Consider the following 15,630-nt stretch of genomic DNA (forward strand, 5'->3'; position numbering starts at 1 on the left):
GATTTGCTGGGCCAGAGCATTCAACAAGTCAGAATGAGATGACAGAATTCTCCACTGCAATGGGTGCATGTAGAGTTTGTGGGAGCTGTTTTGAATACACATCTGTGATCCATAGAAAGCCTTTCAAATGGGCTCTTCACTCCCATCTTGTTTCTTCCAGTCTTTGCAAGTTTTCAGGGAAAGTGAACTTTCTGAGCATCAATCATTGTGGAAATGTTTGAACTCACTATCTAAGTCAATTCCAAGGAATGACTCTAAGAATTCAATTCCAAGAATCTATTGATTCAATTCTGAGAATCTATCGAGTTTCATGAATGATTGACAAATGAAGTTTTACCCAGGTAAAATTGACCTTTATAAAGACTTAAAAATGCCGATTCCCATATCCTAAAAAAGTACTTGATTGAAAAAAGTCCACATTTCAATCTAAAATATGATACAAAACTACTAGACATGAAATAGATAAACAACAAAGTCCTACTGTATAGCACAGGGAACTGTACTCAATATCTTATAATAAACCATAATGGAAAAGAATCTGAAAAAGAATATATACATATATATATATATACACATACACATATATATGTAGAACTGAATCACTTTAAATCGACTATACTTCAAAAAAAATTTTTTTAATTAAAAAAAATGAAAGAAAGAAAAAAAGTCCACGTTTCATACCAAATGTGCCAGGGAAGTTTGTTCGAGGTGAAATTTTCCAAAGAGGTGTAGAACATCAAGTAGCAAGGACTGTAAAACTCTGTTTTCAATTGCAGATAACCTGCCAACTCATTTATCAACCGTACCTCAATGTGCTATCCTTTATATAATTGTAGTTTAGAACCAATCATCCAGCCGACTTCTTTCAAAAATCCAAAGCACTTTGCAAATTGATTTGAAATCAAACCACTCACTCTTAACTAGAAAAAAAATGACCTTTATAGAAGGACAGTGATAGACAGACTGATCTTAGAGCAGTTATCCAAATTATTACAAAACCAGTGGGCCAGGCTTGGAAGAAAATCACACAAAGTCAATTAAAAGAAAAGTAGCTTTGGGCAAGTCAGAACTGATACTTAGAACATCTTGACCCATGACATCCTGCTACATTTCCATAAGCTGAATGCTTACAGAAACTGGGAAGTAAGTCAAAGGTGGCTGATAGTGTGTCAAAGTTGATCACACGTTTAAAAAAGTCATTGGGGGTGAGGGGGGAGCAGAAATAAGTATGTGTTAGCCAGTAAAAAGGACTTAAAATCAGATACTAAGACCAAAGAACTAGCCACACAAATGATTTGTATTAGAGTCACACACGTTTCTATGGCTGATATTGAGAAACTGTTCTTGGGTTGTCAGACTGCCTCCAAGTTTACAGGTCCTGGATTTTAAGGCTCCTTCTCTTTCTGGTTCCTGAAACCCTGTGCTTTTATTACCAATAAACATAACTCTCTATTCTGACCAACAGTATATTTTAAAATGTCCTTTGTATCTCTTTTACTTGATTAAAAGAAAGGAGATTTTAACACTAATGGTGGTGAATGACAGAACTAAGTTTATCTTCTAAAAGTAAGATTTAATTCAGTGGTTGTCAGTTGGGGGTGATTTTGGCAAAATCCAGAGACATTTTTGTTTGTCATGATTGAGGGGGTGGGTGCTACTGACATCTCATGGGTAGAGGACAGCGACGCTGCTAAATATCACACAATGCACAGGACAGCCCTTCTTCTCCAACAGAGAAATGATCTGGTTCCCAATGTCAATAGAGCCAAGGTAGAGAAACCTTGGTTTAATTCACGTGGCATCTAGTCTGCAGGGCCTCTTACTGGCTGCTGAGCACTTAAGCTGGTCTGAGTGGTAAGCAAAAATATGATGAAAATATGAAAATATTTTGCAATTCTATCCTCTAATCCCAAGGTTTGAGAGGCTTTGCAAGGTTCTCCTGCACGCACACGTGAACACACACACAATCCGTACAGTACGGAGTCTGTAGCTCGCAAGGAATAAATAGGCCTCCATTAGAATACGTATCTTTCATTTAGTCTTAGAAACATGTTAATAGTTAAAAAAAAGAAGGTTATATAGTGTTACATCCTCTGCAAATCTGGTGCTAAGTATTTTATTCATGGGCTAATTTTAAACATTTAAAAAAATGTATGCAAGCCTCTCTTCTTAAAATCCATTTTCTATTAAGATGCAAATGTGATACCTTTTTACCGGGTGGTACCAAGTTTTGATTTGCTTTGACAAGGTGTGAAAGTGCTTTCTTTATGTTCTTCTCTTTCATGCTTTGCAGCACAGCAGAGGGAAGAAAAGTCTCTAATCCCCATTCTTTCCTGCAATAAAGAGCATATCTTTAATTTCACATTCTTGTGATGATTAGATATCTAAGACAAAATGGCACTCTGATGTTTGTTGGAACAAATGATCTCTTGGTAAGGCAGGGAATGGATACAAGTCCCCAATTACGGAAGCAACTTCTAATTTTTTTTTTTTTTTTTTAAATTTTATTTATTTATGGCTGTGTTGGGTCTTCGTTTCTGTGCGAGGGCTTTCTCTAGTTGTGGCAAGCGGGGTCCACTCTTCATCGCGGTGCGCGGGCCTCTCACCATCGCGGCCTCTCTTGTTGCGGAGCACAGGCTCCAGACGCGCAGGCTCAGTAATTGTGGCTCACGGGCCTAGTTGCTCCACGGCATGTGGGATCTTCCCAGACCAGGGCTCGAACCCGTGTCCCCTGCATTGGCAGGCAGATTCTCAACCACTGCGCCACCAGGGAAGCCCGCAACTTCTAATTTATACTCAGGAAACATACTATTTGATCATTAATCCATATATTTGCATTTTAAAAGAAATATATTCTTCACTCTCCAGAGAGAAAGCTAATGAGGCATTTGGTACCAATGGAAATTGAACAGACACTTTATCCAACCCACCTCTGAGTCTCTTAGAGTTCATTCACATACCTGAGTTTGTACTTCCAACACCAAGTTCTCGCCATCCCTTTGTTTATTCCCATTGTCACCTCTCCCTGTCTGCCCGTGCTCTGTCTTTCTGTCTTCTCTCACAAGGATGAATAGAACTGCGTCACGCTCCCAAACCATTCTTTCCTCCCCATCTCCCTCATCAATGGCGTTCTCCGGAAACACACAATTCTCTTTTCTCCCACCCAGATAGTATCTATCTAACTCCTTCCGTCAACATTTCTTGCTGAGGAGGGGAGGAGGTTGCTGGTATGGAGTCAGGGTAGGGTTCAGGACCCTTAAGTATGTCTGGTACTGACAGGGAGATGCAAACATCACTCACAGGTGTGGATATACAAGGAAAAAACCCAACAGATGGGCCTGGGTTAGTATATTCTTGCCAAGAGCCCACGTTCCCAACAGTGACTACAACCCTATCCTAGGAAGGTTCCATATTTTGAATCCTAGGAAATTTATCCTGATTGGTCATGTGCCCAAGCAGAATCTTCTAAATTATGTGAAGACTTTCAAGAAGGTTCTGGTTATTTCTCCGGCTCCAGATCCTCTCTGAAGAAGGGTACGAAGACAGCTTTCCCCCACTTGACCATTCACACCCTTTTCACTAGTTAAGATGGTGCTTTTTTGTGATCACTGCTTTCTTCCTTCTCCTTCTCCTCAACTTGTACTTACTATTTTCACCCATCATTTGGCACTCCTTATGGGCTACCCTGTAATTCTACTTGTATCATTATTTTACATCATTACTTTTCATTCTATGTCTTGTCTTTACAATCAGATCACAAATTCTTCAAAAGTTAAGATATATTTTCTTTTCTCTTAGTATAAAGACAGTAAGTCCCCTACATACGAACCTTCAAGTTGCAAACTTTCAAAGATGGGAACGTGCGTTTGCATCAACGTCAGGCATGAGTGAAACCGCAGCTTGCCCTCTGTATCCTACTGCTGATGATCCTTCAGCTCTACCATCTCCCACCTCCTCTCCCTCCTCCAGTCAGTAACTCTTCTTGCCTGTTCACTCGATGCCAGCCCCAAAAGTATGCCAGCTGTTGTACTGTACTACTGTATTTTTCAAGGCACTGTACTGTAAGATTAAAAATGTTTTATTTTTGTGTTTGTTTGTTTTTTATGTATTGTTTGTGTGAAAAGTATTATAAGCCTATTACAGTACAGTACTATATAGCCGATTGTGTTAGTTGGGTACCTAGGCTAACTTTGTTGGACTTAGGAACAAACTGGACTTAGCAATGCGCTCTCGGAATGGAACTCGTTCGTACGTAGGGGAATTACTGTATCACATAAAATGCTCAATGAACGTTTGTTGGGTGAATGAATGAATTAATGAGAACACAAATTAATCATCATAGACTCTGCAAGATTCTTAGGCAAGCTAGTTATCTCTGGAAGTTCTTGATTGTACCACGCTCAACCTGGTAAAATGTGGGTACAGAAAGTAGGAACAGAAATGCATTTCGGTTGTCTGAAAATCATCTCAAGTTGTGCAGGCCACCTTTTCAAGTGGGATCCAGTTTCATCTGTTCCTAAGAACCTCAGACAGGGGAACGGATGAGGGTGTGAATGGATCCACTCAAGCGCGAGACCTCTTTGTGAGCCGAATATCTCTCGGGCTCCAGCCCTGGCATGTGTGGCAAGAGAGAAAGAGAGAAACCATCTGCAAAAAGGAGTGCACTGACATTGGAAGGCCTGGGGTTCTCAAACTGCACACAAGGACCTGTCCCTAGGCAGTGGCAGGAGAACCGAGAGTGGCAAGATGAGGGGCACCGGGAGTCGGCAACCTGGAGCTCTCATCTTCCGGAACGCAGGCTCGCAAACTCATTGAGAAGAAGCCAGTTTACTCCGTGGGGGTCGGCCTGGCACTGTGGAACCCAGAAAGGCTTTTACACGCAGCCCGTGGGAAGCTTCTCTGGGATGTGGAGTTTTAATCAGCCATACGCCACTTGGAGGTGAAGACAGAGCAGACGCTGAGGCCTGTAGTGTTACGTGGAGATGAGGCTTCAGCCCCAGCATAAACTTTGAAACATGAGTATCTCTTTCTTCTTAGCATTAGAGCTGCCAGGATTAAGAAAATGGTGGCTGCTTTAGGCTACTGGATCACCTTCCAACAGGAAGCATACAGACTGGGAGACAGAGGGTTCTCTTTTAAAGGATGACTCTTATATAAGCTCGTCAACTGAAGGCAACATAGACTTTTTTCTAAGAAGAGGGGATCTTTTCCGGCTAAAGAGGTAGTATACTGCCGTTGTAAATGCCATATTCAGCAAGAGAAGGCATTTATTTTCCAAACAGCATTTGATTCATGAAACAAAGTTTGCGTGGCATCCTTTCCCACGCTGTCGCAGTTCTTTATTACAACTACCATCCTTCCTGATTAGGACTCAAAGAATTACTTTGTGTACTGCATTTTGATCATCTAAAAGTAACCTCTGGTTATGCACACCATTTTCTAAACACAGGTCTTCAAACGATCACACAACCTATAGCGCGATGTGTTCGAATCCTCCCCGCTCTAGTTAATAGCCAGTGTGACTTAGGCAAGTTATTTAACCGTCTGTGCCTCGGCTTGCTCATCTGTCAAACGGAGCTACACTCCTACTGATTTCATAGGGAGGTTTTGGGAATCAAACAGCTTAATGTCTGAAGAGTGCTGAGACCAAAGCTTGGTTTAGAACCAAGTTCATTTAGGAATTTAAATGTGACCCTCAATTTAACCACAATTCTCTAAAGGTGCACTATGTAAGAAATGGTCTCTTCCACCGACATGAACAGAGCATTCATATATTTTGCCTCTGGCTAACACACGCTCTGCCACAAACAACATCAATTTTGGAAATAGACATACACATCAAAAATACCCTTGGGCATTAAGGAGGCAGCATCTTTGTCTCCGAAATGGCTCCGAGAGTCAGCACTTACTCAATGTACTTGAGGGAGATTTTCTGCGTTTGCTTGGTGGTCACGGTTGCGATGTACATTTGCAACGCCGCCAGCCGCAGGGCGATGTCATACTTCAGCTCCGGCCCAAACCGCTCCTGAACGACGTCGTTGCAGCTCTGAAAAGGGACCAGCAGAGGGCGCAGCTTGTCAAAGGATGCACTGCGTTGCCTTAGAGGGACAGGTGACAGGCGTTTCCCCACTGTCCCACCTTCACTTCCAAGGCCAGGGGCTAAACGTGGAAACATTTTCACCGCTGCTTGGAACCGAGTCAGTATTTAAGTGCACGCACAAACAAAGAGACCACACAAACATTCAACATTCATCACGAGCGAGCTGCTATTTAAATATTTAGCTTTTTGTAAAAATAATGAGGAATTTAGGAATGGAATTTCCAAACACAGGTGCCACGACTGAACACGTGAAGCCCTAGTAGCATGATGTGGCTTCTACAGCTAGGCTGCCGGGATTGGAATCCTGGGTTCCAATCCTCTTTTTCTACTTTAAGAGGAAAGAATCCTCTTTCTCTACTTTCACCGCGTGACCTTGGGCAAGGCCCTTAGTTGTTCTGTGCCTCAGTTTCCTCTTCTGTAAGTTGGGGATAATACTTCCCATTTGCAGGGCTGTGACAAGGATTAAATGAGTTAACAAGCCCTCAGAATTCCATCTGGTAAACTGGAAGCACTCGTACATGTTTAGAGCTGTCATCATCAATGTCACCCTCTTGCTATCATCCAGAGGGGTTTCGGGGAGGTAGAATGAGCAAGGTGATGGGGAGCAGCAGCTCTGGACCTACACCTGCCTCGGGGCCTGGCTTTACCAATGGCTACCTCTGTGCATAAACTTCAAGCAGTTTACTTCGCTCTTGTAGCCTCAGTTTACTCATCTGTGCAATGGGGATTCATACCAACGACTTGGCCGGAGTGGAGAGGGTGGTGAGGATGAGGTGAGATGCACGCTTTGTCACAGCGCCTTGGTGCACTCAGTGGAGGGTGGCTCTTGAAATCGTCAGTCCGTTCCAGTGGTGACTGCCCCCACTGAGACTTTGAGGGAGTCTCTCGGCTTTAGTTTGTTCACATGTAAAAGGGTGACATCTACCTCACAGGGTTTGGGGTGAGCATCAGATTGAAGAGGGGCTGAGAGGGTACTGTAACGCGTCAAGCCCTCCAGGACCACAAGTGAAGGGTCTGAGGGCGCCATTCTCACTCCTGCACGGAGCAAACACTGAGCCGAACGTTGATGGGAAGCACGGTGCTGCTTAAGTACATTCTGCATGGGTGTTTACTAATTTTCGTTATTGGAAACTAGGCTCTTGGGCTAGAAAATATATTTAGCCTCTTTCTCCCTTCTTTATTCTTTGCCTTGTCCCCAAAAGATTTCAAATGAAAAACCGTATCAGGATTTGTCTGGCTCCTTTCTGAGATAAGTACCTTTACGACCACTTCATGTATTGATTCTACTAAATGGGAACATGTACCCCATACGGTTTCTGCATACAGTATTTGCCCTTCGGATACGTCCCCCTGGGACCCTACCTGCCTGCTCTGGGTGCCTCTCAGCCCATCCCTCACCCCCAAGAGTGAAGCCACATTCCCTTCCCTCCATCCTTCACATGGTTTTCCACCTTCGTTTTTCCTTAAAATCCTACATCTATCTGGATTGCACTGTACTCCTGTTGGAAGTGGGTCTCATTAGAGGCAGCAGACAGGGTGGCTCTGAGGGAAGCTGCCATTTTGTTTGGCTAGTCTTGGGTTTACCAGTTATTTCCAAGAGCCCAGGGTTGTCCACAATGGGGTACCAGGGGTTTGAGGGTCCAGATAGGGTCATTTTATAGTTTTGTGAGGGATGAGGGTGGGCAAGTCGCTTGGCAAAGTGCCGGGCCATAACACGCACTTGAAGAACCAGTTCTTCGATAAACCATTTTGACAGATCACTTTCTTCTAGGACTGCTATTGCATGACTGATTTGAAACAGGATTTTAGCATAGAATTTAGAGACAAAAGCTCCAAGTTGGATCCTAGGCTCTGCCAACTACCAATCAAATGACCTTGGACGTGGCACTTCATCTCTCTTGAGTCTCAGTTTTCTTATCTGAAAAAAAAAAGGGGCTAACAACAGCTAGCTCTCAAGATTGCTAGCATACCTGCAAGGATGCTTTTTCATAAAATGGAATGTGCTTTATAAAGGTGAGTCATCATTATCACTTGTCCTCAGAGTTGTGACTGCGGTTGTTTTTTCCCACTCCTGTTATACCCTGTATTTAACCAGACTTCTGAGTGGATTCTTTTGTCAAGGTGATTAGTCACTTAATTACATTATATAATTAGTTCAGACTGATCCCAGAGAACTAGTGTGATGTCTGACTTTTATATATATTTGGTACAAATTATGCATTTATTACTCTCAAGTACATTATTTAAAATATAGTTATACAAACAAATGGCGGTCACTGTTTTGCTAAACAGAGGTCTCGACAGACTCCGCTTTAGACCTACAAAAATTCATTTATAATGAATATGTGAGACATTAAAAAGGAAACCAATACTGCTAAAGTGTTTGAAAACATTTTGTAGCCTTATCATCCTGTCTACCAATTGGTTTAACCATCTTTGTTTTAATAGACAGTGGAGAGCTAAATGTCAGCATAGCTTATTATAATTATGAAATAGAACAGTCTGGATTATTAGGGTTTACTGTTATTATATATGCTGAAATCTGTAAAATACTTCATGGTCCATTAATGGCTAGGAGATTCTTATATATTATCACTATCGAAACCTCTGTGGTCATTGTCATGGCTTGTCAATGGCCACTGCCCTCATTAAGAGCCCACTAGGCTGAACTGATTTTTGTCTGTGTAACGTGAGAGACATTGTTTCTGTTTCCTCTCTTGTTCTCCAGGCTAATTTTATTGCATCTTTTTGGTACCTTAAAATCAACGCTCGGACACAGCACCATTCGCAGGCCCACTGACATATGCTACACAGATATGTAATTTTAGACCTACTGCATGTTCTGTCATATAAGGCATTTTGAGACAAAGGGTCTGAGTCCAAGAAATTTTCATTTCCTATTCTCAGTGAAGGATATATGAGATGATGGTAGGTGAATTTTGGCCTCTATCGCCCACTGTAACATGGCTCCCCCTTCCTCCCCCAGGGCTGGCTACTCCTTGAAGGGATAGCTAATCCACCACCTGTGCAACACCCAAGCGGGGAAAGCAGAAACGTCTTTGGTCTTCAGCTAGTCCCAGGGCAAGAGCCCCGGACAGGTTTTCCTGTTCTCAGGACAGTCCCACAGGTAGAAAAGATGTGTCTTTTGAATAAGAAAGATTTCCATGACCTGCATTAGATTTGAGCAAACACCTTAAGTGCTTAGCAGTACTCCTGGGCTACTTAAAAGGTCTCTCCACCCCAAGACAAACGCAACCGGGCTCTTCTTTTAGAAGTGCAAAGGACTTGTGATGTTGCGAACAGAAGCCAAGTAAATGGCTTTAAAGCATCATCTTGTTAATGGGATGAGTATATAATTATAGAGAATGACAACAGAATGCATCTCGTGCTCTACAGCCACACGCTGATCGGCACCTGTAACTACTTATTTGCAACTAACAAGCTAAAAACATAGCACGTGACATGAGTTGCCGTGGCAGAGCCCCGGGTTGGTTCTCTGATGGAATATGGGAAGATGCAGTAATAGATCAGCTGAGAATCAAGCTGTCCCGTGCAGTCAGGTCTGGGTTACCTGGCCTCTGGGGAAGAGGGGATATTGTAACCCAGGTAACCAAAGTTTAACATTTAAGTTCATTGTTCTGGGTAGAAAATGGAGTGAAGTGTAGCGCACATTTCTTTATTTGATAAACAGGGTATATGGGCAAGATTTGCCTTTTTCGGATGACTCTAGGTTATCTTCATAAACAGTAATCATCCTTCTGCGTTGTAAACACCACAGTCTCCTCCAAAGACCACTGAGGTGGGGAACATTTAACAGGCCTTTCCCCGAGTGCCCCCATCTGCTGGAATGTTCTAGTATGTTCTGCTTCTTTCTCCTCCCACTTAATTTCTGTTCTCCAGGGCTTATTGCCATTTAATTTATGTCACTGTTCCTAATCTCTGACATCTGTCTTGTCTGCATCTCTCTGCCATCTTCTGTTTTCTTTTCACACCCAACTTTTTAAAGATTACAAAGGCTTTGAAATATACAAGAAAATACCGAGAATAGTGAAACAACTACCAGTATATCAACTACCCAGAGTTAACAAATGTTCCTTTTCTTTTTCTTTTTCCTACGTTCTTTGCTTTTTATTTCTTACTTAGGGCTCCAGCAACCTCTGGCTTATACAGATATCCCCCAGCCAAAGAGAGCATTTTTTTTTGGCCTTACTCTTGCGTTTTCTCCTTTCTTTGTGGGGGAAGGTTACATTAAGGTTTACAACCTCTTTGAGTAATTCTAATGTAGATGCTTAAGCATTAGGTAACTGGGTTCTTACTGTTTAATATGATTTATATTGGGAATTTAAGTAAGAGTAATGGGAAGCAGTTATAGAGAAATATAGGAACATCGCCTAAATATCAAGCAGATAAATTCCCTTTGGGATAAACAGCAAAGCGTCTCATTTCTGGAAGTCTTGTTTTTTGAAAATTATATCCCAGAATCAGATATAGACAGTCTGCAAAAAGATATATCTTCCTAAAGTTTTACTGCCTTGAAATGAATAATTCCATTACAATGAATATCACGGTATTTCAGAACAATCTAAGCACCAAATAAATGAATAAACAAAATAAGTAAATAAAGGAGAAGGGAAAACTCTTTCTTACAGGAGAATGCCAACAAATAACTGAAGAAGAAATAATGGAATTAGACAAATCATCATTTTCAACCATCGCAATAATATTTGGGCAAGAATCATCAACGAATACTAAAATGAACAGGTAAAAGGATAATGAGAGTTGCAAAGTGACTTCCCACAAATTACTTATTAACTATAAAAGGAAAAGTGGTAACTTCTGGAGAACATCAATTACTATGAATGTTGACAAGAGTCAGTGTGAACCTTACCACGAAGGGGACAAAATGACATCACATGCCTCCTGATACGATGCACTAAGGAGGGCATGGAGTCATTCATGTTGTTGTTCTGCCCACAATGCAGAGCCTCAATCTGATCATGAGAAAGCCCCAGAGAAACCCAAATCGAGAGGTTTCTACAAAATAACTGATCAGCACTCCGCAAAACTGTCAAGGTCGTGAAAGTCAAAAAAGGCTGAGGCATGCTCCAGACTGAAGAAGACTAAAGTGACATGCCAACTAAATGCAAAATGAGATCCTGGAGTGGATCCTATCCTAGAAAAAATTGATATAAAGGACCTTTTTGGGACAATGGGCAAAATTTGGATACAGACTATAGATCCAATAATGGAAATGGATCAGTGTTAAATTTCCTGATTTGGTTAACTGTATAATGATTATATTAGAAAATGTTCTCATTACTAGAAAATATACTGACATATTTTGGGGTAAATGAGCATGGTTTTGGTACCTGACATTCATATGGTTTAGGAAAAAAATCGTGTGTGACGGAGGAAGGGGAGGACGTGTGCACACGCTAAAGATAAGGTAAATGTAGTAAAATGGTAACAACTGGTGAATCTGGGTGAAGGATATCAAACAGCTCATTTACTACTCTTGCATCTTTTTCATTAGGCTGAAATTATTTCAAACTCAAAAGTGAAAATTTAAAAGCACCATGGAACCTCACTCAATATTTTGTAATCACCTATAGGGGAAGAGAATCTGAAGAACATATATCTATACCTATCTATCTATCTATATATATATATATCTGAATTGCTGTGCTGTACACCTGAAACTAACATGATATTGTAAATCAACTATACCACAATAAGAAAAAAGCACCGAGGGCCTCCCTGGTGGCGCAGTGGTTGGGAGTCCGCCTGCCGATGCAGGGGACACGGGTTCGTGCCCCGGTCCGGGAGGATCCCACATGCCGCGGAGTGGCTGGGCCCGTGAGCCATGGCCGCTGAGCCTGCACGTCCAGAGCCTGCGCTCCGCAACAGGAGAGGCCACAACAGTGAGAGGCCCGCGTAACGCAAAAAAAAAAAAAAAAAAAAAAAAGAAAAAAGCACCATGGAATCCTTTCATAATACATTGAGCTTGGGGTGAGGGACGAAGAGAGAGAAGATCCCAAACGAAAGAATTCAGGGGGGAAAACCCCACAGTTAATCCATGCCACAATGTTAATATGAAACATGCCCTGGCTCTCACGTACCTGAACATACAGATACTCGAAAGCAACTGGATCTCGCCTTAAAAGGTCAATTGGATCCTTTGGGACGAAGCTAATTCGGAAAAGACATCTCATCTTATGCGAGCTGGGCCTCTGGGTCACCTAGAAGAGCAGACCAATGACAAAAGAATCCTTCAGTGCCGGCAGAAAGGGCTGAGGAGCAGAAGCAAAGGCAGCTTCCTTTGGACACTGAGGAAGGAAGCGGGTGAGGTGCTTTTAGTATTTGTCATACATACTCATTCCCTGAACACCGCACGTACCTGTGACCTAGGTCACGTTCCCCCAAAGCAGTCCCTGAAATGAGGGACTTCAATAAGGAACTGCTCCCAGGAGAGGTCAGTGAGGGAGCGGGGGAAGCAGGTCAGACAGGAGAGGAACCTGCTCAGGTCAGCCCAGCAGGGGTGGCTACAGGCTGTCCTGAGGGAGACTCTGGTGGGAAACTTACAGCATGGAGCCTCTGGGATCACAGGTAAGTCATTGGTTTCGGGCTGTCCCAGGGGGATGTGAATTTCCAGGTATGGACAGGATGGGCGCCAGCAGTCTGAAGGCAGTCCTCTGAAGAAGATCTGCAGATGCTGGCTGTTGTGACAGTCACACACTCAAGCGAGGCTGGGGGTAGGCGGCGCAGAAGGGGACCCGGGGGTAGGAGCACAGAGACTGGCCACTACAATTTATTACTGTGTAACACTGCTGTGGGTTTTTTCCTCAATTAGACTCCAGAGGGACGGTAGCAATGAAAGCATGACAGTGGCAACTTGGATGACATCCAGCTGGAAAGCTGGAGGACAGAGGTTTTGGCCCGTTCACTAAATTCGGAGTCCACAGGTTTCCAAACTACCCAAACTTCTGCTATCATGATTTGTCCAAATTGTTCAAAGGGGCTTAGAATACACCACGGGTCCTTCAGGGTTAAGGACCATGGATCATTTTGAGTTGCTTTCCTTTTCCCCAGCATGGTATGTGCCAACTACTAGGTCTTAGTTTCTTAATTCTTTTTGCAACAAAAGGGAATCAATCAATGAACGGTAGGTGCTTCATACACAGCTGAATGAATGAAAGACACTGGACTTCAAGAAAGAAGGTAAAAGAAAAGTAAAAAAATAACAAACAAAAAAAGATTTAAAAAGAAAGAAGGTAAAAGCTCTTCAATTTCCCTTAAAGAGGTCAGTGCGATGAAACTAAAACCATGCAGCAGGAACCCACACGGTTGTTCTACTTGTAGTTTTGTGCACTTGGATGTACTTTTTAATGCACTTGCATGCAGTTTCATGTACTTGTAACGACTTTTATGCAGGGGACAAACCTGGCAAAATAAAAATGTTTGTGAACTGTAATTTAAAAGTTCAGGGCCTCCCTGGTGGCGCAGTGGTTGAGAGTCCGCCTGCCGATGCAGGGGACGCGGGTTCGTGCCCCGGTCTGGGAGGATCCCACATGCCGCGGAGCGGCTGGGCCCGTGAGCCATGGCCGCTGAGCCTGCGCGTCCGGAGCCTGTGCTCCGCAACGGGAGAGGCCACAACAGTGAGAGGCCCGTGTAACGCAAAATAAATAAATAAATAAAATAAAATAAAATAAAAGTTCAAAATAGGGAGTTGCCTGGTGGCCTCGTGGTTAGGATCCTGGGCTCTCACTGCTGGGGCCCGGGTTCAATCCCTGGTCAGGGAGCTGAGATCCCACAAGCCATGCAGTGCAGTCAAAAAAAAAAAAAAATCAAAATAAAATAGTAATAGCTTTACTGAGTTATCCGAGTGCACGTGCACACACACACATTCTGAGAGTTTACATTGCTAACTTTGTTATATAGAAGAATTCCAAGGGGAAAACACATCCCACGTCTAAAGGTATACTGGGCATCCTGAGAAGCAGTAACACTGAACCAGCTTTCTGTCTGTGGGCAGGATTGCAAAGCTGAGTGAAGTCAGGAGCCCAGGGGATCCAGGCTGCTCATCACTGGCTGACGGTAAAGCAAACCAGGAAGAAGGATGCGTGGGACCCTAAGAGACCTGGGGTGCTGGCAGGGCTGCTGTTGAGTGTCACAGTGACATAACGGTGTTTTGTCAGAAGGTCCTGTCTGATGTCAGAAAGTCAGAGATCATCTTATCTCCGGCTCCTTTAATTACACGTTAGAATCTGTCCTGAATTTTCCGTAAGCCTCCTTGAGTTTATTTTTATCATTAGTAGGTTACACTAGTTTTGGGAAATAAGTGAATGTAATGCAAAAACATGCTTTAGACTCATTAGAAATGGCAGTCCATGAGAATAAGTCTCTAAAACAAGCAAAAAAACAATTTCTTGGAAACTTTAAGTAGTATGTAATGACAATGTTACTTTCTAGACAGAAGTTTAGTGTCAAACTGCCAGAAATTCAGGTAGAGTCGCTTAAAAGTTCCTTGGGAGTTTTCATCACCGTTAAATGTTTTAAAATAATTTTTGTTATTGGACAAATTCCTTATACTTACTCCCCAATTCTATCATGCCTATAAATATTTCATAGGTAAAAGTTTTCATATGTATTGAATTCAAAGGCATATAGCTGGTTTGTTTCAGGATATTTAAACAAATCAGTTTTCTAGAGATAATACTTGAGTTTTAGCACTTTGCTTTTAGTTCTGATTAAAGACAAAACAAAGCCTCTTCTAGAAAGATAAGGGAAGAAGCATTGTTAGAGGCTTTTTGTTTCCTTCTAAGTTTTTTGTTTTGTTTTGTTTTTTGGGGTTTTTTTTGGCCGAGCCGCCCCGGTTTCCTGACCAGGGATTGAAGCCGGGCCACTGCAGTGAAAGCGCTGAGTCCTAACCACTGGACTGCCAGGGAATCCCTCTAATGTTTTTTTTTTTTTTTGAAGGCATCATTACATTTATTTTTGGCCCTGTATGAGTCCTAGCACACCAGGCCCCCCATCCCCCCGCCTCATCCAGCCCCACGCATTCCCACGCGTGGCCTGGACCCGAGGGACTACAACTCCCGGCAGGCTTTGCAGCAGGAGCCTGTAGCCAGGGTCTCCTGGGAAAAGTATTGCAGGTGGGCTTCACCAGCACACTAATTAAAAAGGCCAGTAGGGGAGAGTAAATTAAGCTCTGATTGGGAGATACTGGAGGAGGTAAAGCAAAAAGACCTGGGGTTTATTCTTGGCCCTTAGGGAAAAGGAGTTTTGACCTTGCTGCCCGCGGAGTAGGAGGGTGGCCAGCGCCAAAAGTCCTGATGGAAGAGAAAGCCGGGAGAAACTCCTCTTCTAATGTTTTAAAAGAAGTCTAAAAGTTGGAAATCAATCCGGAATGAGAAGTTATGGTTACCTAGCATCAGAAGAGACTTTGAAAGAACCTCTGTCCAGCTAAATCAGTATGAAGCTTTCCCATAAAGGCTGGGTGGTAGGTAGAAGTTCAGGGGGAAAGTAGAAAT

The 15,630-nt window shown here is 42.8% G+C and overlaps 1 protein-coding gene across 2 annotated transcripts in view; it reads right to left on the reverse strand.

Annotated features, from left to right (window-relative positions):
* The window catches only part of FRMPD4 (FERM and PDZ domain containing 4), a gene marked incomplete at both ends in the record, with an annotated part of 534,860 nt that overhangs the window by 13,650 nt on the left and 505,580 nt on the right, over positions 1-15,630 (reverse strand). For both annotated transcript variants that reach the window (XM_081221698.1, XM_081221697.1), the window contains 3 exons: positions 2,207-2,333; positions 5,910-6,046; positions 12,220-12,339. In XM_081221698.1, coding sequence (XP_081077824.1) covers positions 2,207-2,333; positions 5,910-6,046; positions 12,220-12,339 — 384 coding nt within the window. The remainder of the gene's footprint in view (positions 1-2,206; positions 2,334-5,909; positions 6,047-12,219; positions 12,340-15,630) is intronic.

Source organism: Mesoplodon bidens (genome assembly GCF_964165515.1).
Source record: "Mesoplodon bidens genome assembly, chromosome: X".
Taxonomy (NCBI): Eukaryota; Metazoa; Chordata; class Mammalia; order Artiodactyla; family Ziphiidae; genus Mesoplodon; species Mesoplodon bidens.